Source organism: Engraulis encrasicolus, chromosome 24, assembly GCF_034702125.1.
Source record: "Engraulis encrasicolus isolate BLACKSEA-1 chromosome 24, IST_EnEncr_1.0, whole genome shotgun sequence".
Taxonomy (NCBI): domain Eukaryota; kingdom Metazoa; phylum Chordata; class Actinopteri; order Clupeiformes; family Engraulidae; genus Engraulis; species Engraulis encrasicolus.
The window spans coordinates 43,756,939-43,783,285 of record NC_085880.1 but is presented as its reverse complement, the minus strand read 5'-3'; the positions used below and the strand labels follow the sequence as shown (position 1 = coordinate 43,783,285).

The following is a 26,347-nucleotide window of genomic DNA, read 5'->3' as shown; positions in this document are numbered from 1 at the left end:
ACATACATGCACACACACACACACAGTCACATCCATGCATTCACAAGAGGAGGAAAAAGGTGGTGGGGGTGGGGGGTGGAGCAATGGGGGATAGGGGAGAGATGTCAGAGGGCAAGGTCCACACACATACACTACACGCACATGTGTTGTTCATCCACATCACATGTACACACACATACGTGTACACACTCTCACTCACATCCATGCGTTCACAAGAGGAGGAAGAAGGTGGGGGTGGGGGGTGGAGCAATGGGGGATAGGGGAGAGATGTCAGAGGGCAAGGTCCACACATACATACAGTACACGTTCATGTGTCCACCCACATCACATGCACACATAAATACATGTACACACACACACACACTCACATCCATGCGTTCACACTGACACACTGGCACATACACATTCAAACATACATTACCACACACACACAGTACATACACACACACACACAAAAATGCACACACACACACACACATACACACTCACATGCATGCGTTCAGACATACATACAAAGAGAGAGAGACCTTCACATGTATACACTCACACACACGCAGACACACACGCAGACACACACGCAGACACACACACACACACACACACACACACACACACACACACACACACACACACACACACACACACACACACACACACACACACACACACACACACACACACACACACACACACACACCACGATACAACACCATGATGCCATGTTCCTTAATGAGAGAAACCCTTCATTATCAATTCATTAGCAGGTTGCTTGTGTGCTGGTTGGCAATGGGGAAACCTCTGCATTGCATGAGGGAGAGCATAGCACAGCCAGACCATATAGTAGTAGCTGTTGCTATAATGTAGACAGTATAAAATATACACACCTCTATCAAGTATTCAGAGTATTTCAGAGTATAAATATTTTACATGATGCCGTTACCCATTTATAAGTAGGGCTGACAGTCGGTGTGGGATACATTTGAAAAAAAAAAAAAAAACGAGACATGATCGTGAGCAGAGGTGTCAATCCTGGGTTGAGTAGCTCAAAAAATCCTGCCACAGTTTTATTCCCTTCCAACTTGACGGCAGGGCGGGACTGGGACAAAATCGGGCTGGGCATTTTCAGTCAAGACCGGTGTTCTGACAGGTTTTCCTACATTGTCATATTTTCCTACGCTATATTGTTTACAGTAAAATACAAAACAGTAACACCATACGATTAGATTTACGAGATGAAAGATAAGAAAATAAAATCGCATGGTCATGGATAAAAGTACTACCAAAAACCTGGATTTTTATTAAACGTTAGCAAAACCGCTAGCATAACGAGTCAGTTAGCTAAGTTGCCAGGGTCACACTTCAATTTCTAAGACACACATACACAAATAACGATAATAAACACACACTTGTAGTGTAAATTGTAAATTTAAGTACTGTATTTATCTGTTCTCCGCTAATATTGCACAGTCTTAGGATCAGCTGGTGTTGACGTTTCATGGTCTGTGCATGCCCAATAGGGGTTTGTAGGATTATCTGGCATGTAGGAGAATTTTACAGAACACCGGTCCAACAAGCATTGAGGGAGACATTCATAGTCATCTATTACAAGCTATTTTGAACACTTTGAATATTTCAATCTGACTAAGGTGCTGTTTCCACGTAGCAGGATATTTTTTTAGCAGGGTACTTTTTTCTCCTGTTAGGTGTAAACGCAACATGTGGATAAAAATAAATCATCCATTGTAACGAATGCGTTTCAGCCCCCTAAACAGGATATTTTTTTCTCCTGCTTTTTTTACCTGGATTTTAAATATCTGCTATGTGGAAACGGGAGGCCAAAACCAATGCAAAACCAATACAACCAGGAGAAAAAAATATCCACATGTAAAAATATCCAGCTATGTGTAAACGGCACCTAAGACAGTTCAGCTGGAGGACTGATAGCACTACATTGAGGAGAGAAGACCAGGCCAAAAAACATCAACAGTCCAGTCCACCAGGCAAATGCCCTGTGCGCCTTATGGCCAGTCCAGCGATGCCTTGACGGAGAGGCTGATCCTCCACATGTCTTGAGAGTTCATTATGATGAACTGACTCAGAGCTGATTCAGATCAAGTTTGTGGCAGCAGCAGGGGAGAGTTTCATCTTTAACATTCTGAAACCAGCAGGGCTGAACTGGGGAAGAAATAGGGCCCAGGCACTTTCGGCTTAAAGGGCCCCCCCTCATAATTAGCGGCTCAGAACTGAGTCACCAGTGAGAGCCCTACTCCCTAGTCGGCCCTTATCTTCAGAAATGTAAAAATATTGTATTTGTGTTTTTTCACATTTCTGAAAATAGGGGTGCAGGGCCCACCGGGAAATGCCCACTAAACCAGATGGTCAGTCCAGCCCTGGAAACCAGGATTGACACCTTGGCTTCTTCGTGTGTCAGCGTCACGCTGAGCTAGACCTTCATACCACAATACAGCACTTGTAGGTGACCACTTTTTATTTCAATCTGATTGAAGCGGCGGCAAGAAATTACCGGTCAAAGGTGATTTTGACAGCGTGGTCCTTCCGGGCCTCGATGACCCATTCACAATTCAGCGAGTCTTTGTAGAAGCCGGGCCACCCTGGAGAGAGCAGAACCCCTGCCGGAGCGGTAAGATGGCCCCCACACGGCGCTGAGAGAAGAACACAGGAGAGTGCATGACTGTGTAGTGACACTTGTTCACTTGCCATCGTTCTATACGTTCATGATGTGTGTAGGATCAAAATGTAGCCTGGCCATCATGACTACACATCTCTGGAGGAACAGAGAACAGTGCATGACTGGTCACTGACACTGACACACCATCGTTGCAAACTTATCTGTATAGCATCAAAATGTATGTGAAAACTGAAAATACAGTCCAGGTTTCAGGTTTCATGTGACTTTGCCAGTCCTGCACCCAATATTTATGAGACGGGCGTGCGCGGTATTTTTTGGATACACTTAGCATGTAAATGTAGCCTGACTATCATGACTGCAAAGCTCTGGATTTGTAATCTGGTCTGGTAAACTCATTGTAAACTCAGTTCTCAGAGGGCAGGCTTTTCCCAAGTGTAATAATTAACCATTTACCGTAAACAATCCATATCATTTCATATGTGTATGTCAAGACAATTTGTTCGATCAGGAAATCATAGCAAAATGTAGGAAACCGCTGCAGCACTTGCACTCAGCCCAGGACACAATACCAAGACTTCCCACGCAGTACTTTACACGGTTATTACCAAATCATGAGAATGCCTTAAGGGACACTGTGCAGGAAATTGTCAGAAAATGGTACTGCAACTATGCTGCTCATTGAAACTGGGCTGCCTTGATCTTTACATGATATTTATATTTTCAAGTATGGTCCAAGTACAGTCATTTTTGTAGCTAAAAGTGCAATTTTTCCAGTCATAAAAAATACTTAGAATTTGATGCTGGTGGTAAGTATTCATGAAAAAGATAACATTAGTGAATAGGCAGCATGAGTTCTGGAAATAAACAACTAAAAATCTCACACAGTGTCCCTTTAAGTCCTCAAAGGCAAAAAAACAACCAAACAAACAAGAAAAATAGCAACCAGCAGTGGCATTGGCGTATCTCCAGTTACTGTAGGCTGGGGACATGCTTGCTCTGTGACTTAAATTACGCAACACAACCACAATCGACCAAGTGCACATACTAGCAAAAGACCTATCAGAGCGCGCTAGCCACGCTACTGAATGCACCATGCAGGGGTAGCTAGCCAACAGGTATCTAACTAATATTGTCCATCATTGTTTGACTCTACCGCAACGGATGGATGTGAAGATTGTGCACATCCCAGGAAAAGGCGCAGGACAAAGGCTGACAGAGTCAGTTTTGGAGTGAGAGGTACGCACACATGAAATATTTTTTGTTTTATTTTATTATTTCATGGCTGGAGTAATGCATCCATGAAATAATTTACTGACTCTACCACAACCTCACCATGGAAGTTCGGAAGATCACCCCTCATGGTTCCTTGAATTAGTGCACCGTACGCACACATCTGCTTAGCTTGTGTCTGGTAAATACACATGGCATCGGCATTCGTGCAAAAAAGTGCATGGACACACGCAGAGTTGTATAAAGTATAAGTAATTACAACAGTAGTATAATGTTACATGGTTGCAATGATGTAATATCATACAGCAGTGGAGTTGAAATTACATCCGTAACAGTACTTCTACTTTAAACAACTCTGTCTCGCGTAACATGCACTTCACCAACTGGACTGTACTTGAACAACAGGACTGCAATGGACTATGCTGGACTGCACTGTGCATAGTCAGCATAGTCTTGTCTTTATGTCTTTTCTTTTCATGGTATAGAGAGAGAAACGTAATTTCAATATCCTTGTATGACCTGTGCATATGAAGAAACTGACAATAAATGCCGATTTGACTTGACTGCAGCAAGCGTGTCCCCGGCCCTCAAATTAAAGTGTTGCGGTACATGGCAGGCTTGTTGCACTAAAGTTTTATTTTGAAATGCTTGAGTGTTTCTCTGTATCGCCAAGTGATTGCTCCTAAAAGAGACTTGTGGCTGAATGAGCGGCGTGTGGGATATGCCTGGAGTACAACACCATTTAAGATGACAGGCGGAGCGGAGCAGTGCTGAGCTGTTAGCTCTCAGAGCTCCAGAGTCAACAGCTAGATATTCCGCTAACACTGATGCCTCTGGCTGCCACTGCATCAGCAGTGATGTGATGGGCAAAATGGATTCATTAATTACAATCAGGGCTATAAATTAACTTTTTTCATTACCGCCAAAATGGCTAGATGTTCTTACTAGTCAAACACACACACTAATGGGTCAAAGTGGCCTTTTTTACCAGCCAAAATGTTCACCAGCATTTGGCCAGTTGGCTGGTGCTAATTCAGAGACCTGATTACAATCCAGTGCCACATATTCCAAATGACATATTCTAATAAGTGTGGGAGATGCCTGGAGTACAACACCATTTAAGATGACAGAAGGCGCAGTGCTGAGCTGTTAGCCTTCAGAGCTCCAGAGTCAACACAGCTAGATATGTCGCTAACACTGATGCCTCTGGCTGCCACTGCATTAGCCTGTGTCTGTGTAACTATCCAGTAGTTACAATCCAGTGCCACATATTCCAAATGACTTGGGTTCACCTTTCCAAGTCAGCCAGGTGACTGGCTGATTGAATGATCACCTGGTTGAATTGACGGGTAAAAGACGGTCATTTGGAATATGTGGCGCTGGATTGTAATTAATGAATCCATTTTGCCTCATCACTGTACATCAGTTGGTTCTCAAAAAAGTGAAGCTCAATAGGTCCGCAAATGGATTTCGGCAAATGCAGTCAGCGTCTCCAAGTTAAGTTTAGGCTACAGTATATTTGTAACATTGTTAGAAAGGTAACATATGTAAACAGGTCTGTAATTTATATGCAAAATAAATGATCTGCATCTGATATTTCAGGCATGGGCATGAGCATGCCTATCAATTAAGTTGACAGGTGCGTCCTGAAAAAAAAATGGGACAAAGTACTTCTTTAATTGAAAACGTTTTCGAAACATTGGATTGGTTGTTTTGCAACTTTTTTGTGTGAAAAATATATTTCATGCTTCAGTGAAGAGCTACACTAACTGTACAGTTTGACGAATGCCATCTGAAGCTTGAAACATTCAAAGATGGGCCCTGTCGGCAGGTTTAACCCTTATGTTGTGTTCGGGTCATTTTTGACCCGTTTTCAAGTTTTAGTGTGAAAAAACACACTTTCCTTTATTTTCTTGGAATAAGGTTTCATCTAATCCTCAGTCACAATCATTTCAACACAAGAAAATATGTTTTATCATTTTAGTAAATTTTAAAGGTCCAAAAAAAAAAAAAGTTACATCTGTGGTGTTCGGGTCAAAATTGACCCGGTATAGATTTTTGGTTGTTGTTTGCATTTCTGAAAAGCTGTTGGTTGCCCTTTGTCTTCAGTTTGGTGATTTATGGTGAGGAAAATATATTTCTTGCCTGAAAAAAAAATTGCCAGCTTTTTCATATTACAAATCCAATATGGCCGCCGGACAGTCCCATACACTACAATACGTCATATCTCCTGTTGTGAAAGGAGTACAGATGTATTTCTGGTGCCTACTCATATGTTGTCATGGTCAGGGAATCCATGTCTGCATTATATAATGATATTTTTTGCACATTTGTTTGCAAAATACATTTTTCCACATTATTTTTTCCAAAAAATGTATCAAAAATTCATAATGGCACCCAAACATGTAGAACTGGTCTTACACTTTCCATAAAGTTGATGTGGCAATGACATAATGGTCCATGTTCATGGCATAGGGGATTCAGATGAATAGTGTGACTTTTTTCATGTTCATTGAGGTGTTCATTTCCAATATCTTTGCATTAGATTGGCGGAATAGCTGTGACTCTGACAGAATTGTTATTTTGTATATTTATCACACTAAAATCATATAAATATTGAAAAACACCAAGTCAACATATTTAAACATTGATTTTATGCACTGAAAAACTAATTTAGTTGACATTTGGTCTGTATCCTGCTATAAATCTCTTTGGGTTGGTTTGGACCCGAACACCACAAATGCCACTATTGGTGATATTTTCTAATATTAGAGAAAAACTAATAAAATAAATGTGGGTGTTGTTGTACTCTCATATCAGCTGTAATACATGGACAAAATAATCACCAATTGTATCACTTTAGGAGGTATTAATAGTGAATTTATGGAGATTTTGATAGTTTTGGTCTTCAAAAACGATTTGCATAATGTAAGATAAAAGACCTGTAAAGTCAAAAAGATGAATACATAAAGTAATATTTCCATGGATACATACCAAGTTAACCATGAGATGAAAAACAATATTTGATGATAGCTAGTGTTTTTAGGTATTTTATGGCTGAGTTTTGTTATCACGGGTCAAAAATGACCCGAACACCACAGGTGTATGCAGCTTATGAACACAACACAAGGGTTAATCACTCTTTGCTGATAATGCTCAACAGCATCACATCACCAATGCTATGACAATGCAGGAAATCTTAAGTAACAGATTAAGACTTGGTCTTTTCAATTTTGGTGACAGTAAGGTTATAGCAGAGGCTCTGCGCTAATTGTTATTCAAAACAGTTCACACAGTACTAAATAACTAATTATTTCTCAATGTCATATTGGACTTGACAAAGTTGATGTGGTGTAATGTGATGGTATAGCACTATTACATTACACTTAGCTGACGCTTTCATTTATTCAAAGCGACTTACAGTTATTATTTTTCAGGGTATTGGTTACAGTCCCTGGAGCAATGTGGGGTTAGGTGCCTTGCTCAAGGGCACTTCAGCCATGGATGGAGATGTAGGGAGAGGTCAGGGGGGATTCGAACCTGCAACCCCTAGATTGAAAGACCAACTCTCTAACCACTAGGCCACAGATGACCCACAGCACAGCAATAGGCTATATTTGACCATTAGCAATGCTACCCCAAAGTCAGGTGGCGTTACTTGCGAACTTTAACACCGCATTAACAAGTCGCACTGTATACAGTACGGGCATTGATGCCCACGGGGACCAAGGTTCGAATCCGGCCTGGGTCATTTCCCAACCCTGTCCCATCAACCCTGTCATTGGATGGATGACAGAAGGCGCAGTGCTGAGCTGTTAGCTGTTAGCCTTCAGAGCTCCAGAGTCAACACAGCTAGATATTCCGCTAACAATGCCTCTGGCTGCCACTGCATTAGCCTGTGTCTACGTAACTATTCATTAGTTACAATCCAGTGCCACATATTCCAAATGACTGCAGTGTCCTATCTAAAAAAAAGTCATTATTCCTGTACCTTCGCAGCGAGGGACGGCAGCGTTCCACACCACGTTCCCATCCTGGATGACACAGGTGATGGCCTCTGAGCCGTGGGTCTTGATGAAACCTTCGTCACAGGTGAACAACACCGAGCTGCCCAGCAGGAAGTGCTCGCCGAACCGCTGACCGTTGACGGGGATGCCGGGGTCGTGGCACTCGTTCTGTCCGAAAGCTGTTTGATGTGGTACAATAAAAAGGGAGGCAGTTCAGAGAGAAAGTTTTAGAGAGATTGAGAAGAATTTAAAATGATAGTTTTTGAATGAAACATCAGACATTTTCATCTGCAAGGAGGATATTATGCTCGCTGACTGAACTACTGCTGCCCATTCATGAGAATGCCGGGGTCGTGGCCCTAGTTCTGTCCAAAAGCTTTTGTTTTTTGTTATGGTAAAATAATGATAAACACAAAACGAGAAGGTAATTCCACGTGGAAGGGATGGAAATTAGAATGTTTAAAAATGCAGCACAACATCGCAAGTACGTACGGTACAACATCAGACATCATCCATTATCATTAAGCCCGGCAAAGCCTACGGCGCACACATTTTCACCTCTGAGCATGCATAACTTCCACCCCATACCCTCCTCTCCTCCACCCCATCACCCCTCTCCCTCCATTCTTCCTCCCCATCGCTCAACATAAAGCCATAAACTATTCTCTGGCAGAAAAAGAAAATACCATTGGGAGATCATGACTTTCCCTCTGTATGCGTTTTTTTTTTTTCGAGTGTGCATGCGCGTGTCTCGCCTTGCGTCGCCTCGCCTCTATTTCTGGAGAATAGCTAATGAGGCGCGGAGACCTAATGGCAAACTCTGAGGGCACACAGACGCACAGACGCACAGACGCACAGACGCACAGACACACAGACACACAGACGCACAGACGCAGCCCCTTTTTTTTATATCGCTCCCCTTGCCAGACTCATTGCAAGGGGCCGCTGACAGCTTTGACCGGGCCCGGGACAAAATCATCTGAAAGGGCCCCCTCCCTCTCAATACACTGCAATGTAACCGGGTCCCAATTCTGCCCCCCCCCCTCTCCCTGGGCCTGGGACAACTGTCCCCTTTTTTATATCGCTCCCCTTGCCAGACTCATTGCAAGGGCCCGCTAACAGCTTTGACCGGGCCCGGGACAAAATCATCTGAAAGGGCCCCCTCCCTCTCAATACACTGCAATGTAACCGGGTCCCAATTCTGCCCCCCCATCTCTCCTTGGGCCTGGGACAACTGTCCCCTTTTTTATATCGCTCCCCTCGCCAGACTCATTGCAGCCGCATCGCTCAGTGCCACTCACTTCAGCCAGATGGGGGAACATGTCCTTCTGTCTCACACACACACACACACACACACACACACACACACACACACACACACACACACACACACACACACACACACACACACACACACACACACACACACCCGCACTCTCACACCCATACACACACACACACACACACATACCCACGCACACATACCCACGCTCACACACCCATACACACACACACATACCCACACACACACCCCCACTCTCACACCCCCTCTTCTATTCCCTGAAATGGTGACATATCGCTCCTAAAGCACTAGCTGTTGAGGTGCCAAGCTGCAGGGTCCCCAGCCATCGCCACGCTGACACTTCCTCCCTGTCCCCTGTCACATCCCCCCGTAACCGCCCCCCCATCTCAACCCCCAACCCCATCTCACCCCCAACCCCCCCATCTCAACCCCAGCCATCCCCTCCTATAAACAGACACACACACAGACACACAGACAGTGTTCACACACACACACACACGCACACGCACGCACACAAATGCATAGACACGCACGTACATGCATGCGCGCACACACGCACAAGCGCGCACACACACACACACAAACGCACACGTGCGCACAAATACACACACACACACATGCACACACGAACACACACATGCACACACACACACACACACACACACACACACACACACACACACACACACACACACACACACACACACACACACACACACACACACACACACACACACACACACACACACACACACACACACACACACACACACACACACAGTAGCTTTTTTGCATCCGCCGTGACAGCGAGGGCCCCTTGGACTCATGAGTGCATGCCCAGAATCAAAAAACCTTGCACTGACAGCTTCCTCTATTTTATTAGACCTCCCATTAGCACTTCAGTGGTATTCAGAGAATAGCTGTTGTCAATGTGTCCCTGCATGCCAAGAGTTGATGTGGTGGCGATGCAGGACCAACCCAGTCTGCTTGAGCACGTACGCACTTACACACACAGATATGCACGCAGGTATACACACACACACACACACACATGCACGCGGACGCTCGCGGACGCACGAACGCATGCACACACACACACACACACACACACACTCACACACACTCCCACACCCACCCATGCATGCACACACACACACACACACACACACACACACACACACACACACACACACACACACACACACACACACACACACACACACACACACACACACACACACACACACACACACACACACACACACACACACACATCATATTGACGTCCCTTCATAATCTAATGGGAGAATGCAACAATGTACACACACACAAAACCCAACAACAACCCTCAAAGCACAATTTTTTTGCAGTTCTATCAGTGACAACAAAATAACTAAAAACACACAGTACTGTCACTGCTTATTGCTTATTGGCACGCATAAATGCACCCACGCACGCACGCACACACACACACACACACACACACACACACACACACACACACACACACACACACACACACACACACACACACACACACACACACACACACACACACACACACACACACACACACACACTTGTTTACCATGCTGTTTTTTGTGTGTCTGAGTAGGAATTGGTCTGGTATTTCATCATCTTTTGTCTAACTGTCCCATTCCGTAGACTTTTATAGGGACAGGTATGAGGATATATGGCCAGCTTATCTCATCTCATCTCATCTCATCTCACTGAGAAATGGATCATCTACATCCCAGTCACGTTCATGAGGTTTAAAAAAATGAACGCATAAATATTCTAAAACAAAAAACCCCTTCGGAAAACATGTTATGTGGGCACGTGTGATGACTTCTAAATGGCTTTACCAGAGCAAGTGATGTTGAACCCTCTCTATGACCCAGCCGACTTCAGTTTTTATTACATGTTACAAATGCCCTTAAAGTGATACTGTCCCATTTTTTGAAATAAGCTTATTTTACACTTCCCTTTAAGTTAAATTATAGGGGTTTACCATTCTCCTATACTGTCAACCGTTCTCTAGGTATGGCAGTGCAAATTTTACCTCTGAGTCCTATGAGACCAGCTGGCGGCTTACTGGTCTCATAGGACGTGAGGTGTAAAATAAGCTTATTTCCAAAAATGGGACAGTATCATTTTAAGACAATGTGTTATGTGGGTGCGAGTCAGAATGTCCTTCCTGGTGCACTGTAGGTGTAGAGCCCAGGTGAGCTCACATTGAGAGTAAATAGAATGGAGGCCAAAATTCTATTTCATTGTTGAAGCCAAGTTGGAGCCAAGGTTGGACCCAAAAAGACCAAAAAATGGCCAAATCCCATTCATTCCTATGAGAGACATAAAACCCTGTATCTCCCTTAAATGCCACTCCAGGGGGATCATTTTTCGCTCAACTAGTAGGTCCCCTTGCTCTCCAACTTACCAGGGTGGTGATTTTTTTGTGGTGATGTTTTATTTTAGAGAGATATTAAAAGTTAAATTGACCAATGAGCATCAGAACATGGTTTGATTGACCGTTAGAAGTCTTGTTGTTGTCCAATCAGCACCTGCGTTTGGCGTTGCTAAGGTGGAATGTAAGTTGGAATGTTCCCAAATCTGGCTTCAAAGCGTTGAATGGCAAATAGCGTTGATTTGGCGTCCATTCTATTTACTGTCAATGTGAGCTCATAAGGTGAATGCAGAGTACAAATGTGTATGCTTTTCTAAAATAACCCCTCACCCCCACCCACCCCTTTAGACATTGCATATTGTTGGTATGTGTAATGACTCAAGACTCAAAATGGCTTTACAGGTGATCATTAATCCTTTCTAGACCCCAGTCAAGTCCATAATGTGAATAAACAAATTTCCTAAAATATACCCCATTGGGACAATGTGTACTGCGGACATGGAGTAATGACTTTAGAATAGCTTTACTGGTGAAGGTGACTTGAAAGGAAAATATATACAGTAGCTATTCTAATTGCTAAAATAACCCCACCATTGGACATGTACGTAATATGGGATAACTTATACATGAATATGTCAGATAACTTCAAAAACATGGCGTCTTTACTGGTGTAAGTGATGTTGAATCCCCGGGCCGTGTTGGAGTGGTCGGACTAAAAAATAACCTCATCATTGCACAACATTTAATGTGGGCATGTGATGTGAGATAACTTCAAAAACATGGCGTCTTTACTGGTGTATGTGATGTTGAATCCCCGGGCCGTGTTGGAGTGGTCGGACTGAAACTCCAGGCGCATGATGTGGCCGTTGCTGGCGATCTGCGAGGGGACGTCCTTGCCGGAGAAGGTCCCGAACGTGGTGGGCTCCGCCATGGCCTCGTCCTTCACGATGAGATAGTCGAACTGTGACTCCACCTCAAAGTAGGGAAAAAAATGTCATAATCATGATTTTTTAATATAAAATCTCGATTTCGATTTTTTTTTTATCACGATCTTTCAACGAAAAAATACAAACAACATGTACTTTATATACTTGCAATGTGTAATTTGCGGTCAATAAAAATGCTAACACACTGATGACACTATCATGAAGTGCATAATTGGAATACAATATTGTTAAAAAAAAAAAAAATGAAGACAACAACACAAGATCTATACGATTTCTTCATTTTTGGCAGATTTGAGACGATCTTGTACTCGATATCACGATTCACGATTCAATAACAATAATAATAATAATAATAATAATAATAATACCTTCATTTTATATAGCGCCTTTCAAAACACCCAAGGTCGTTTTACATAAAATCAGTGTAAGTGTGTGTAGGTGTGTGCTTTTGGACACTAGAAGTCAAAGGCCTCCAAAAAGAGGTGGGTTTAAGGTGTTGTTCAAAGATGGCCAGTCATGGAAGGCAACGATGGAAGGCTCGTCTGAGGACGACCTTGAGAGGCATATCGGCCACCCCTACCTCGAAGTCGCTGAAGATGAGGTGGATGCGGCTGCCGGGCTCGGCTATGATCAGCCAGACGCAGTTCATGTTGTTCCCGTACTCCTCCGGGTAGTTTGGGGACAGGATGACGCCGGACGGCGTGGTGAAATTGAAGAAGCAGGAAACTGCCAGAAATAGAACAAACACACACAACAGAGTGAGTGCAGTGCGAGAGTATGTCCTGTCCTGTCCTGTCCTGTGCTGCTGTGCTGTGCTGTGCTGTGCTGTGCTGTGCTGTGCTGTGCTCTGCTTTACTGTGCTGTGCTGTGCTGTGCTGTGCTGTGCTGTGCTGTGCTGTGCTGTGCTGTGCTGTGCTGTGCTGTGCTGTGCTGTGCTGTGCTGTGCTGTGCTGTGCTGTGCTTTACTGTGCTGTGTTGTGCTGTGCTGTGCTCTGCTGTGCTCTGCTGTGCTGTGCTGTGCTGTCCTGTGCTGTGCTGCGTTGCACTGTGCTTTGCTGTGCTGTGCTACACTTTGCTGTGCTATGCTGTGCTGTACTGTGCTCTGCTGTGCTGTGCTGTGCTGTGCTGTGCTGTGCTGTGCTGTGCTGTGCTGTGCTGTGCTGTGCTGTGCTGTGCTCTGCTGTGCTCTGCTGTGCTGTGCTGTGCTGTACTGTGCCAGGGCCACAGAGTGCCTGAGAACTATCCTTCTCTGTCTGAGATGAATTACATCACGGGGGCTCACATTGGCTGCTTTCTGCTTCTTTTTCGTCTCTCTTTCTTTGCATTATACAGTAGGGCCAGTATTTTTTGGCAGGCAGGCAGGCGAGCAGGCATTTGCTTTCTGCCTGTCTACACCCAACCCCCCACCCCCCACTCTCCTCCTTCCATCTTCCATCTCTGCAACATGCTGGGACTTCCACAGATCCCTGTGAGCTGATAGAGACATTAACCTAGGGCTGGTGACCTTTAATGCTTATCTGCTTGACCACCTGCATGAGGCAGGAGATGGACGTGGCTGGATTGGCCATAAGGCATACAGGGCAGTTGCCCGGTGGACTGTTGAGGACTTTTGGCCTGGTCCTCCCCTCAACGTAAGGTATCAGTCCTCATGCCAATACAGCGGACCTGTCAGAGTCAGATTTATAAATATTAATTTTGCCTGTTTTGGTCAAAAGAGCTTGTAATAGATGACTGAAAATATTGTAACAGGCTTCATTGTGTCTCTCAACGTCTGGTGGACCGGTCTTGGACGAAAATGCCCGGACAGGTTTTTTTGTCCCAGGCCAGCCTTGGTGATGGAAGTGAGTGGCACTCTCTCCCTTGGTTCGTACTGTATGCTCGACTCATGACAAGGGCTGGACTGGCCTTCTGGCATACCGGGCATTTAAAAAAAAAAAATCTGAAAATGGGTGCCCACGAGCGTGCGGGGCCCACCGGTGAGTCAGTTAATTTTTATGGGGGGGGCTTTGAGCCAAAAGTGCCCGGGCTCCATTTTTCTCGCCCAGTCCAGCCCCGCTCGTGCCCATGCCAGTTGCCAGAAGTTGCCAGTAGTGTCCTGTGCCAGAATGTAAGCAGATAGCGCCCTGGGGAACCACTCCGAAAACACATGCTGTAATATTGCACCCTAGAGGGCCTAGAGTTCCCAGGGGCCCGTGTACGGAGTACGGACCTAAATTTCCTACTCACCTGGGGCTCAGAGGTGGTAACTGTCACTTAACAGTGGATTAATGGTCCTCAAATTATGTCCTTCGAAAAAATGAAAGATGGCCCTGCTGGAAGGAAGTGCTTGCAATAGGAGCCTCAATGGATCAGTGGTTCGTTTTTCGTTTTTTTTATTCTTCTTCTTAAAATAAACCACACCTTCCACCTCCGAAAGACTAGCTGCTATGATATCATTTATGCCCCGGGGATCAATCATCCTAAATGACTCGGAGTTTAATTAGGGACACGTAGTGTAGTGTAGTGTATTTTCAGACAAGAGAGTGTAAGGGTTTCTGCACACCGGCTCCGACAAAGTGTGGCGCACTTTTGCTTCTGACAGAATTCGGACCCCCAATCCCAATTTCACCGGAATATTGCATTGATAGTCAATCGGCAGCGCCGACAAAATAGAACTCGTCTCTAATTGCTATCCGACATCGGCTAATGTCCGCGGACATCGGCACCAATGTGCGTGGTTCTATTGAAAACAATGGGATCGACTTTTAGCTGAGCAGTGCTCAGCACTTTGTCGGAGCCGGTGTGCGGAAGCCCTAAGAGGTTCTTACAGACACAGCTGGGTTTGTTCCCGGACCACTGGTTGTTCTGCTGGCAGGATATGGTCCTCTCCCCGACCAGGTCGAAGGCGGCCTGGCACTCGAAGGTGAGCGAGTCCCCGTGCTGAAACGAGTCGCCTGCTCGCTTGCCGTACGCGGGGATGCCAGGGTCTCCACACCCGCCTTTGTCAATCTCTGTTCAAGGACAAAAAAACAAGAAAGAAAGAAAGAAAGAAAGAAAGAAAGAAAGAAAGAAAGAAAGAAAGAAAGAAAGAAAGAAAGAAAAAGATAGATAGATAGATAGATAGATAGATAGATAGATAGATAGATAGATAGATAGATAGATAGATAGATAGATAGATAGATAGATAGATAGATAGATAGATAGATGAGGGAATGAAATAAGAGTAAAAAACAGGAAGAGGAAAAAAACAGAGGATGGAGGAAGATGGAGGGACAACCCATTCCCATGAAATGAGCAAAAGCTTAACCCTATCCAGACCGGGGGGGGGCTAAAAGTGCCCGCACCAACTTTGATGTCGTATAACTCTTGAATGACTAAAGCTATGACTACGAAACTTTGTGACTTTTCCTAAAATGAAGTTGGCTACAATTTGATACCAAAAGATTAGGTCTATCATTTTTATTGTTGCCATGGCAACGGTTTTCTGACGGGTACACCTGCCCAAAAATCACTGATCTAAGTCTCATCATCATCACTTTTCATATTTTTTTACATTTTCATTAGCATCAGACACCCTTGTGAACATTTGAAGTGGTCTGATGCACATAATAACCAAAATTGATATGCATTACTCAAGTTAGATGAAAAATACATTAAGGTGACATTTTGGGCAATAAAATCAGGAAATGATGTCATAATGACGTCATAATATCCAATAATGACACCAAACTGATGTCATTCATAGATATTTGGCTGAAGATCATCCCCTCCAAGTTTGGTGGTCATACGCCATTCGGTTCCTAAGTTATGAGGAGGGGGTCAAAAGAGCCCCCCCCCAGTCCCAGGTATGCCAAAAAAGCCCGGTCTGGATAGGGTTAATCAGTTAGTTTAGCTGAAGCATAATTGCACTCATTATCTGTCTCATCCAGTACAGATATTTGCTGCATTCATCTCGTCGCAAATCTTCTGTGTAAATCCTTCTAGACAGAAAAGTACTATCACTCCAGCTTTACTTTACACTTCACTTTCGTCTCTCCATATCCATCTCTATATCCAGGTAAGTAGAGCAGAGTTTTCCGTCTTTTTTTTTCACGAGGAGGTGTAAGATGACAGTGACAAATGAATGACGTTCTGGACGACTTCATTTTTGTGTTAACAGCCAGGATGTCAGCTCAGCAGCCGCCAGTCGACGCTCCACTGACCCAGGCGGAGCTCTAATCTACACAGGGGGGGAAGAGTTCTCCCTCTCCATCTCCCTCTCCCTCTCCTTCTCCCTCTATCTCTCCCTCTCCCTCTACCTCTCCATCGCCACGGCAACCCATCTCCAGACAACCACTGCAAAGGTGTTAAGTAGGAGTTAAATACCTCTAGATGTGCAGAGGAGGCTTCAGTGTTGCCAGATTGGGCTGTTTACCGCCCAATTGGGTTGCTTAGGATGACCGTGTGCGGGAAAAAAATGGCATTTAGCAGAAAAAACAGCCCAATTTTTCACCATAGAAACCAATAAAATTGGGCGGGATTTTGTGCTTCTAGGCGGGTTTTGAGCATTTTTTGGGCTGGAAATCATCGGCCTCATCTGGCAACCCTGAAGGAGGCATCAGTGCCCACACATACACAGAAAGAGGAGGTGGTGGTGGTAGTGCAGCCCTTTTCCAAAAGGTTAAAAAAGCCCAAAGCTTTAAACCCGCCCGCCGTGAATCACCTAAAACAAACCACCACAAGTAACTTCAAAGGAAAACAGATTAGCCAGCGTGTGGTCTCTCATTAGCCGTGCTTTAAGGATATTGTCTCCCACATTCACTTCAGTTCATAAGTCAAACTTGCAGGCGGAGAGCTGGTCCTCTACATGATAGCACTTACATACTGTAGCTTAGCATTTAAGCAACTCATTATACCACGTGCACCACCTATTCTCATAATTGCAAACCTGCTAATTTAATCCGAAGTTTAAAGTCGAGCTGATGGAGAAAATCGGAAGGCGTAAGAAATAGAGATGCACGGCATCCGGATCCGGCAGGATAATAGGGTTTTTCACAGGATCCGGATCCGGTTCCAGGATCCAGGATCCGGTAGCTGAGGCTTTTCAGTCAAAATAGTTTGAGCCAACGTGATAAAAAGGGCCCACGTGTGTGAGTAGGCTATGTGTTTCAACCCTTTCGTAGGATCCGGTATCCGGTTCCGGATCCGGCAGGATCTTAAGCAGTGGATCCGGTATCCGGCAGGATCCTAAAAATCAGGATCCGGTGCATCTCTAGTAAGAAAGCACTGTGATGAATGTGGTGGCGGTGGCGGATGAGGATAAAATGCGGGCTGGGACCTGTGTTGTGTCATCATCGCGAAGGTAAAGTTGCTGCAATGGCCATAATCGTCTGGTACGGTATATAGGTGCTGAACTCATCGCTAATTAAGCATGTAAATAGGTCTCCCGTTAAACGCAGTAGAGTACACACATGTAACGGAACACAACACAGGATGGAGATATGTCCCCAGCATGCCATGCAGACCAACTCGCCGAGCAGTAAAGCCAACAAAGCTTGTAAAAATGCGGCGCGCTTCATTTAACTCGCGGCTATGTGCACTCCACCATCTGTGGGCATCCCCCGAGGAGTCTTGATGGTGAGAGGAAGGGACCTAGCTGCATGACGAAGAGACTGGAAAGTGCCTCTGCTCTGAGACAGCACAGGGGCTCTTCAAAACTAGCATGTGATGCGATACGCAGACCTGATCAGGGCTGGACTGGCCATCTGGCACAGTGGGCATTTCCCAGTGGGCCCCACACCCTTGTGGGCCCCTATTTTCAGAAATGTTTAAAAAAAAAAAAAACATATTTCTGACAATAGGGGCCCACAAGGGTGCGGGGCCCATCGGTCAGTCAGTTTTGTGCCGCTAATTGTGAGGGGGCCCCTTTCAGCCAAAAGTGCCCGGGCCCTATTTCTCCCCCAGACCAGCCCTGGCCCTGTCTCTTCTGGCAGGCTGCATATATAAGCATTGCCCTGACATGACTCGGAGACCTCCACTCTCAGTGCATACTGTAGAGCGGCGTTTCCCAACCTTTTTTCAAACTGAGCACCACATTGTCCCCCAAAAATGTTCGGGGACCACCTGAGTGGTAATTTGACACTTCTAATTTTGATGCAGATCACTTACTTCAAATTCACATTTACAAGCCTGTCTTATTGTGGTGAAAATATGACTTCAGCTTTGTAATAATGTTACAAATATAGCCTACTTCTAGCTTGTCTTGGAAAAGTAAAAATCCCTTCACGGACTACCTGAGCTCTGTTGTCGCGGACCACCAGTGGTCCCCGGACCACACCTTGAGAATCACTGCTGTAGAGCGATCACACAAAGTGAGGCAGCATTGCTTATAATGAACCATGACGAGCTTCCCACTGACAACTTCCAGAAAGTTTCCATCAAATAATAAAATAGAAAAGGAGAGTGCAACTTGCCATGAAGAAACATATATTGCCAGTCTATCAAACAATACTGTACATGGGGGGAAAAAACTCTGAAAGGGTTCAACTACAGTTATCTTGTGGGATTATTTTCAAACATGACAAAATGCCTGACTGCGTATGTGTGAAATTGGGTTTACACGAAGTTAACCAGATTTCCATCATTGTGTTAGACTGTTCAGACATGGTGTGAATTGCTCAATTATGGCGGTGACATTTATGGAAGCTGATCGAGGTAAGGATTGGTCCTTGGGGTGCTTAAGACATGGATTTTAATATTTCTCGATAAAACTGTATGAAATCATCCACGCCGTGTTGTAGTGTGACAGGAATCCAACTTCTCTCATTTGCTCATATTATCAACGAGGAATTGAACTGGCTGAACAGCTTTCTCTATCTTGTCATCAGATCCTATCATTATCTTGCAAATACACCATATAAAATATGTGTTTTACGCAACGGAATGGAATGGCTAGAACTGTAACCTTTGTTTAGCACGGCCAATTAGCCTGGCATATTTTGAAACACGTTTACTGCACTCTCCATCATTTAGAGACAATCAGTCTAAGCATCTGATGTCAAAAAAATGAATTACTAATTTGGCCAGACGCGCAAAATCAGCACATTAGCGTTTTATGGAACCCAGATGCTATGGCTAAAAAACTTGTTCCCTTCCCACAGTGACAGACAGTGTGAAGCGTATTTCATGCTGACAAAATTTAGAGAGCGCGTCTGCTATGCGGCGCGCATATGTTGACCCATTTGCTTTCATTAAACACATGATGTACATGCACTGTACAGTATAGGCCCTTTAGAAAGCGGGGGAAACAGCAGGCGGAACAGGGACGGAATCAGAATCAGATGGTCATCAGATGGGCCTCAGACCGTGACACGGTGTCTAATGCGACAATCATATCATGCGTGCTGTGGCAGCCATCTTGTGGAAGGTTACTTGGATGGAGACAGAATGGGGGCATGTTGTTGTTTTTTTTTCTCGGTTACTTTTCCGGGGGGCTTTTTGTGTGTCCTTGAACATTCGTCAAAACGTTACAAACAACAAGCCATCAACAATAACCTGCTCCGGTCAACGAAACCTTGTAATTTAAGTCTATTTGCAGTCAGTCAGTAGCCATTATCATCAGGGTCAAAACACATGTTTTTTTTTTGATGATTGCTTATGATGACCTATTGTAGTGAAGATGGACCGAAAAAGCTGAAGTACCTTCATAGAGTGCTTTGAAGCCCTGAGAGCCAATGGTGTCGTCCGACTGAAGATGGAGCCACATTTGGTTGCTCATGCTGACTATCAGGTCAGGCACGCTGGTCCCCGTCAGCCTGCAAGGGAAATATATATATAGGAATAAATAGGGCTGCACAAAATAACATGGAATAGCACTACTGCTACTGGAGATGCTGCAGCTGGTGCTGCTACTAGTACTGCTACTGTAGGCCTACTGTTGCTGATGCTACTACTACTGTTCCTCCACCTCCACCTCCTACTACTACTACTACTAAATAATAATAATAATAATAATAATAATAATAATAATAATAATAATAATAATGATAATAATAATAATAATAATAATAATAATAATAATAGTAATAATAATAATAATAATAGTAGTAGTAATAATAATAGTAATGATAATAATAATAATAATAAATTATTGTTTAAAAAAAGAACATTCTTGAAGAAAACACATATACATGAAGCCAACATTTTCAACGCCCATAAAAAAAATCAGTCTCAAAATGTGTTCTGGTTTGTGCACTAATGCATGTGAATGTATAAATTCCCATTTATTTTTGGCACATTAACACTCTGGATGAACTTACACATAGAGGACCCTTCTGGCGTCCCCAATCTTTTCGCCGTCCCCCACTGTTAGCGTGTCGTATGCTCTCTCCAGATCAAACTCCTCAAAAGACAGTTTGATGACCTGCCCGGCATGAAAAACAGGCAAGGGATGAACAAACACATGAATAAAAATATAAAAATGGAGCCATCCATACATCCAGGCACAGCTTTGGAGTTTCAAACAATATCATCATGAACTTTCAGGAACGCCACTATAACTTATGCCAGAAATAAATGCCAAAATTAGCAAGCTTTTTTTTTTTTGGTCTGTGGAGAAAAAAAACATTGTGATGTTGCAAACATTAGCAATATGTAGCCGGGAACAAACAGTTGGGAGAAAAAAGAGAGAGGGGGTGTGTGGGGTGTGGGGAAGTTCGTGCACATTTGGTATGTGAACTGAAAGAATGGCAGTTAAAAGAAAATTGGATTTGAGAGGAGATTGCTGGGAGGGAAAAAATGCAGCTTAATTAGGACAACCTCATTATCAGCATCCTCACACTCTCTCAATCGGGCCATTAAAGAGCCATTACTCCCTTCCACATTTCCCCGTACAGCCTCATCCTCCACACGCAGCGTAGCGGAGCACCGCTTCAGTTTAGCAGGTATGAAGGAGGACACTCTCTCTCTCTCTCTCTCTCTCTCTCTCTCTCTCTCTCTCTCTCTCTCTCTCTCTCTCTCTCTCTCAGCCCTCAAGTTTGGAGTGCCACGCCAGTGGGCGCAGACAGGCAAATGTATGATGATGACGGGGGGGAGAGAGTAGCATCCATCTGCGTGAGACCAGATTAGGGACAGAGGGGGTGTATTTATTACATTGGCACCTTTGTGTGTACAAATGTTTGTCACAATTTGAACCATGTTAAGACAGACTCGTTCGCTAATGAAGTAACCAAACATTTGCCCTACCTACCCTACCCGGCGTCAAACATCTTGTACTTCATCACTTGAAAAACTAGCAAATGACATTGACAAATGGACGTGGTGGAAACTGGTACAGAGACAACTCCGCTACACACAAGTGCCAGTTTTGTTTTTGTTCACTTGCATTTCTTTTCTTTTCTTTTTTTTGTCTTTGAAGAGAAGACAGCTCGTCAGATGCACCCGACTGACAAAGCAGGGTGTGTGCTCAGAGTGAGGTGGAAAAAGCTCTGCGTGTGTTTTTTCATGGACTCGTAACTCTGTTAAGCACCTCAGAAAAAGAAAAAAAAAAATCGGGAAAAAAGAAAGCAATCTGTATGAAATGTCAAACTGTGTGGTTTGGAAGCTGTTTGGAGCAATCTTCAATGAATAGGCTAAAATACGACCTTTTCAAATTATCTTGTCAAGGCAGATATGCTTTTTACAGAAGATCTAGCAAGCCTATAAAGCCGCATTCATGCACTATAAACACAATCAGGGAATGTCAGTGGAGCCTGATGACCGTTCTCTAAAACCGCGTGGTGGCCATATCGATTTTTTCTTTGCATTATTTCTGAGCTGAGAAGGCTGACAACTGGTTCGACAGCACAGTTTTGTTTTCCTTTTTGTGAGAAAGTTATTTTCCATCTCCCTCTCCTCTCCTCTCCTTCTCTGCCCCTTTAAAGCTCTCTTTAAGTGTCATCTCCACAGATGTCATGGCTGAATATGGAAAGGGTTTGGCATCCAAAATAAACATAGAGGAGAGATATTCTGCCAACATTTTGCTATCACAGTTATATCCCAAATATCTCAAATGGAGTTATGTTTGGTTTGTCGTATATTTCGTTTAACTATTCATTTCACTCCTTTCTAAGACATTCTATACAATGTATTTAGTACAGGGACATTCCCTGGTATTAAGATATACAGCACACAGCATCTAGTGCTGGCAAAAGATTCAACGCTTGGGAAAAGTTAAATTTGAATTACAAATACTGTATAGTCACATATAAGCATACAAGCACCTCTTTTTTTTCAAAACAGCATTTGTATTCATACAGATTTGATAGCGCTGTATAAAATGTGTTGTGTATTTCTGTGTACACACAGATACTTCACATAATCACTGTAATATTTGTTGCCGGCATGGAACTAACAGGCTTTCATGTGTGCATGGAATGAGAAAAAAATACATTCAGTTTACTGTATAATGTCCTTTTTTATGGTCTACACACAGCATAATCCCTGACCTGCGCCGTGACCACCTCACCTAATAAGATTAAATGTTCAAACAAGTTCGATATGGGTCACTGTTTACCTCCCTTTCCAAGCCACAAGGTAAGTCCATAAAAGCATGGCTAAATGTGAGTTGAAAAAAAAAAATCTTCAGTTTATGACCCATTTTCGAGTTGCTTTTGGATGCATACAAGCATCCACATACATGTGAATTTTCTCCATTTCTGCAGGCCTAGCAGGATATCTTGATACACAAGCCTCCGTGAGCTTAGTCTGTAAGAGATAGACTACAGCCGTGATTCCCAAACTGGGGTCGCGGGACCCCTTGGGGGGGGGGGGGGGATGTCGCAGAGGTACTGAAGGGGGGTCACAGACAAAGGGGACTTGTATTTACTTGTATGGCTAATAGCTTTATTTGTTGTCTGGTGGATTTCTAGCACTATTAGCGGACAAACTATTCATGGTAAATCCAGCAATGTTATTGGACCAAAAAAATTGCCTAGATTTTCCATGAATAGTTTGTCTGCTAATATTGCTAGAAATCCATTCCTAGGCTGAGACTATGGTGGGCTCGGGGGGGTCTGCAAAAATATTCTTGACTCCAAAAAGGGGGGTCCCCGCTGAAAAAGTTTGGGAACCCGCTGGCATATTGGACCATTACAGCAGGTGCACATAAAAGCATAGCGGCGGCAGTCCTTCCTCTGTAAAACTCATCTGCTGTTACGTACTGTACGTCTCAGCCCAGGATCTGCTCAACAAGCCATAGACCCTGGATACGATACATCCACCGTGCCAGAGACGCGTCGCCCGGACCGCTGCTACATCCCTTCGGTAATGAGATGTGCTATCCCCATTCTGGGCACAGGCGTGAGCTCAAAGCAGAGAAAATGTGTTTTTATATCCCACAGCTTTTGTGTCCACCTCAGATTCGTGAGTAACTGCTGCATCCTGTTTTGGTGGTGACTGTGTGATGATGTGCTGTATGCCGCCTGCATTCTGGATACATGTACCCAGGGAAGCCGACAAAGGGGGGGGAAAGGGGTCAACTGTCCCGGGCCCAAGGAGAGAGGGGGGCCCAGAATTGGATCCTCATAATCACATTGTAGATGTTTGTTTATCCCCGTTGTCAGGACTATTCATAGCAACAATGCAAATTGAAATGTGTGCCATCTAGTAGTCAAAATGGGAAAAACGGGCAGGGGGCATATTACCCCGTGGGGGGCGTATTGCCCCTCTCTACTCTATGCGTTGGGTTTGGGGCCCTCTCAGATGTCTTTGCCCCAGGGCCCAGCCAAAGATGTCGGAGGCGCTGCATGTACTCCTCTACTACTTTTTCTGCTCTGCGACCTCCCAATTGTGGTTAATAGACTGTTACGTGCTGGCTGCCTTCTTGTGATTTGTACTGTTTGTGGCCCCTGCGCTCTATTGAAATGCCATAGACAATGACTTTAATTCAAAGATATATTAACCTTTTTGCACCCCCATATGCATGGCTTCAGTCCTCAATAATACCAGCATAGTATTGCAGTTATTTATGCAAATGTGAAATTAATTGAGCATTTGTTTACCATTTGTTTAGTAGTAGCTACTATATCATTGCAAATCCACTCACCCATAGTGTTTAGTCTTAACTAATCCAATAACATTACTGTAGGTCTGCATTAAGTTTTAAATGTTCACTGAACAAGCAAAAGAAATCACCAAATTCTGCCTCAGATGAGATGAGAGGAAGGAAGACTACTTGCAAAATAATTATTGAAACAGCATATGTTGTGTTTCTGGTGCGTTCTCCCCTTCTCAAAATAGATGAAACAAAGTAGACCCTTTTTTTCCCCTTTCAATTAAAATTCAATGTGTGACCTTATAGTGCAAAATTAATATGCTATTTCTATCTGTGAGGGCATGCCAACCATGTGTCTCCTTTGTACATGCTGCACACCCCAAATCACCTTTTTACAAAATGGCTGCCGTTTGAAAGTACAATTTGAGCGTTTTTGTAAGTAAACTTTCCTGGACACAAATAAAAAAGAATCTGATGAAGGTTCAGGGCGGCACAACATTAATAAGCCAAATGCCCAAGCATAGGAGGTAGTTAGTCCATCATAAGCATGGGTGTCGCGAGGGGGGGAAAGGTGTTACAGATTCTAAGGGCCCGAAAGCACTGAAAGGGCCCCTGGAAGGAGGCTGATATCATAATTTGTCATTCTGGGGGCCCAAAATTTGAATCTTTCATAGGGCCCAAAATTGTTATTGGCGCCCCTGATCATAAGTCTGATTGGGTTTTGTTTAAATTATGTACACTGACCTTGCTGGAGTGAAATAAAGTATTTTTGTTGGAAAGAAGGCCAGGCCAGCCTAGAGTGTTCCCAGGCCACTTTATCACGCAGGTAAAACAATGATTACATCAGGGTGAATAGGAGTAGCACTTCATTTTCTTCTCACTAAGAAAGCCTATCTAATTAATCAACACATACGTATTAACTACAGGGCATAACACAATACATTATGCAACACATTTTTTTCCCTTTCATTTCTTGCGATGAGTAATGGCATTTAAGAAGCTCTCTGTTTCGGTATGGGCACCATGTCACCTGCTTATTATGCTCAAAGCCCTCATGGCTTACCAGAGTACCTTGATGCTGGAATTCATTATAACACCCTGCTGCATGACTGGGAGAATGCTTAACAGTGCATCCGTGCACTACATTTACTCCATGTCACATTTAAGTCAGGGAGAGAGATTAGGGTTGAATAGTGCTGGAAAAAACAACAACACAGGAGAGAGGGGGCTCAAAGGATTTCTTTGTTGTTCATATAAAGGAGTCATGGTAATGGAATAATCTGACAAAAACATGGAAATAGTTATGGGAAACCAGGGAGTAAAGCAAGGAAGTGGAATTAGAAAGGTAATTCCCATGACTTGAGGTGAATGGTAGGCTACTGGGTGGGGTGAGGGTTGTTTTGTTGCTTGGCATGTTAAATTGCAGAGCAGCTAATGAATATTTCCATGTTTTCCCATGTGACTAATGCACCTGTTGTCCCCCCTAAAGCCTTTTTCGACACAACATTAACATGTTGTAGACATATAGTCTATACTGCACAGAAAGACAATGTGACAATGTGTTTATGATTATGAAGACCCTGGCAGCAAAACCCCTGGAAGTATATACAAAACAATGCCCTACTTTGTTGATGTATGTGTGTGTGTGTTTTTTTTTTTTTTTTAAAGAGACATTCAAATTTGTTCTTGGAATCCTGCCTGCCGTAAGTGGAGTACATCCACCAATCTCATTCCGATCGTCCGCGTCCCTGATATCCGCGGGAATCCCTGTAGAGATTCCCATTTCCCTCGCATCATTATTGGCAGTCGGCCCTACA

The 26,347-nt window shown here is 43.9% G+C and overlaps 1 protein-coding gene across 1 annotated transcript in view; it reads right to left on the bottom strand.

Moving 5' to 3' along the window:
* Positions 1-26,347, bottom strand: part of LOC134441358 (CUB and sushi domain-containing protein 1-like) — a 617,842-nt gene that overhangs the window by 207,766 nt on the left and 383,729 nt on the right. The window contains exons 11-17 of the mRNA XM_063191634.1: positions 20,818-20,921; positions 20,201-20,313; positions 15,349-15,531; positions 13,122-13,267; positions 12,387-12,567; positions 7,872-8,066; positions 2,525-2,663 (exon numbers count right to left, since the gene is read on the bottom strand). Of these exons, the coding sequence (XP_063047704.1) occupies positions 2,525-2,663; positions 7,872-8,066; positions 12,387-12,567; positions 13,122-13,267; positions 15,349-15,531; positions 20,201-20,313; positions 20,818-20,921 (1,061 nt within the window). The remainder of the gene's footprint in view (positions 1-2,524; positions 2,664-7,871; positions 8,067-12,386; positions 12,568-13,121; positions 13,268-15,348; positions 15,532-20,200; positions 20,314-20,817; positions 20,922-26,347) is intronic.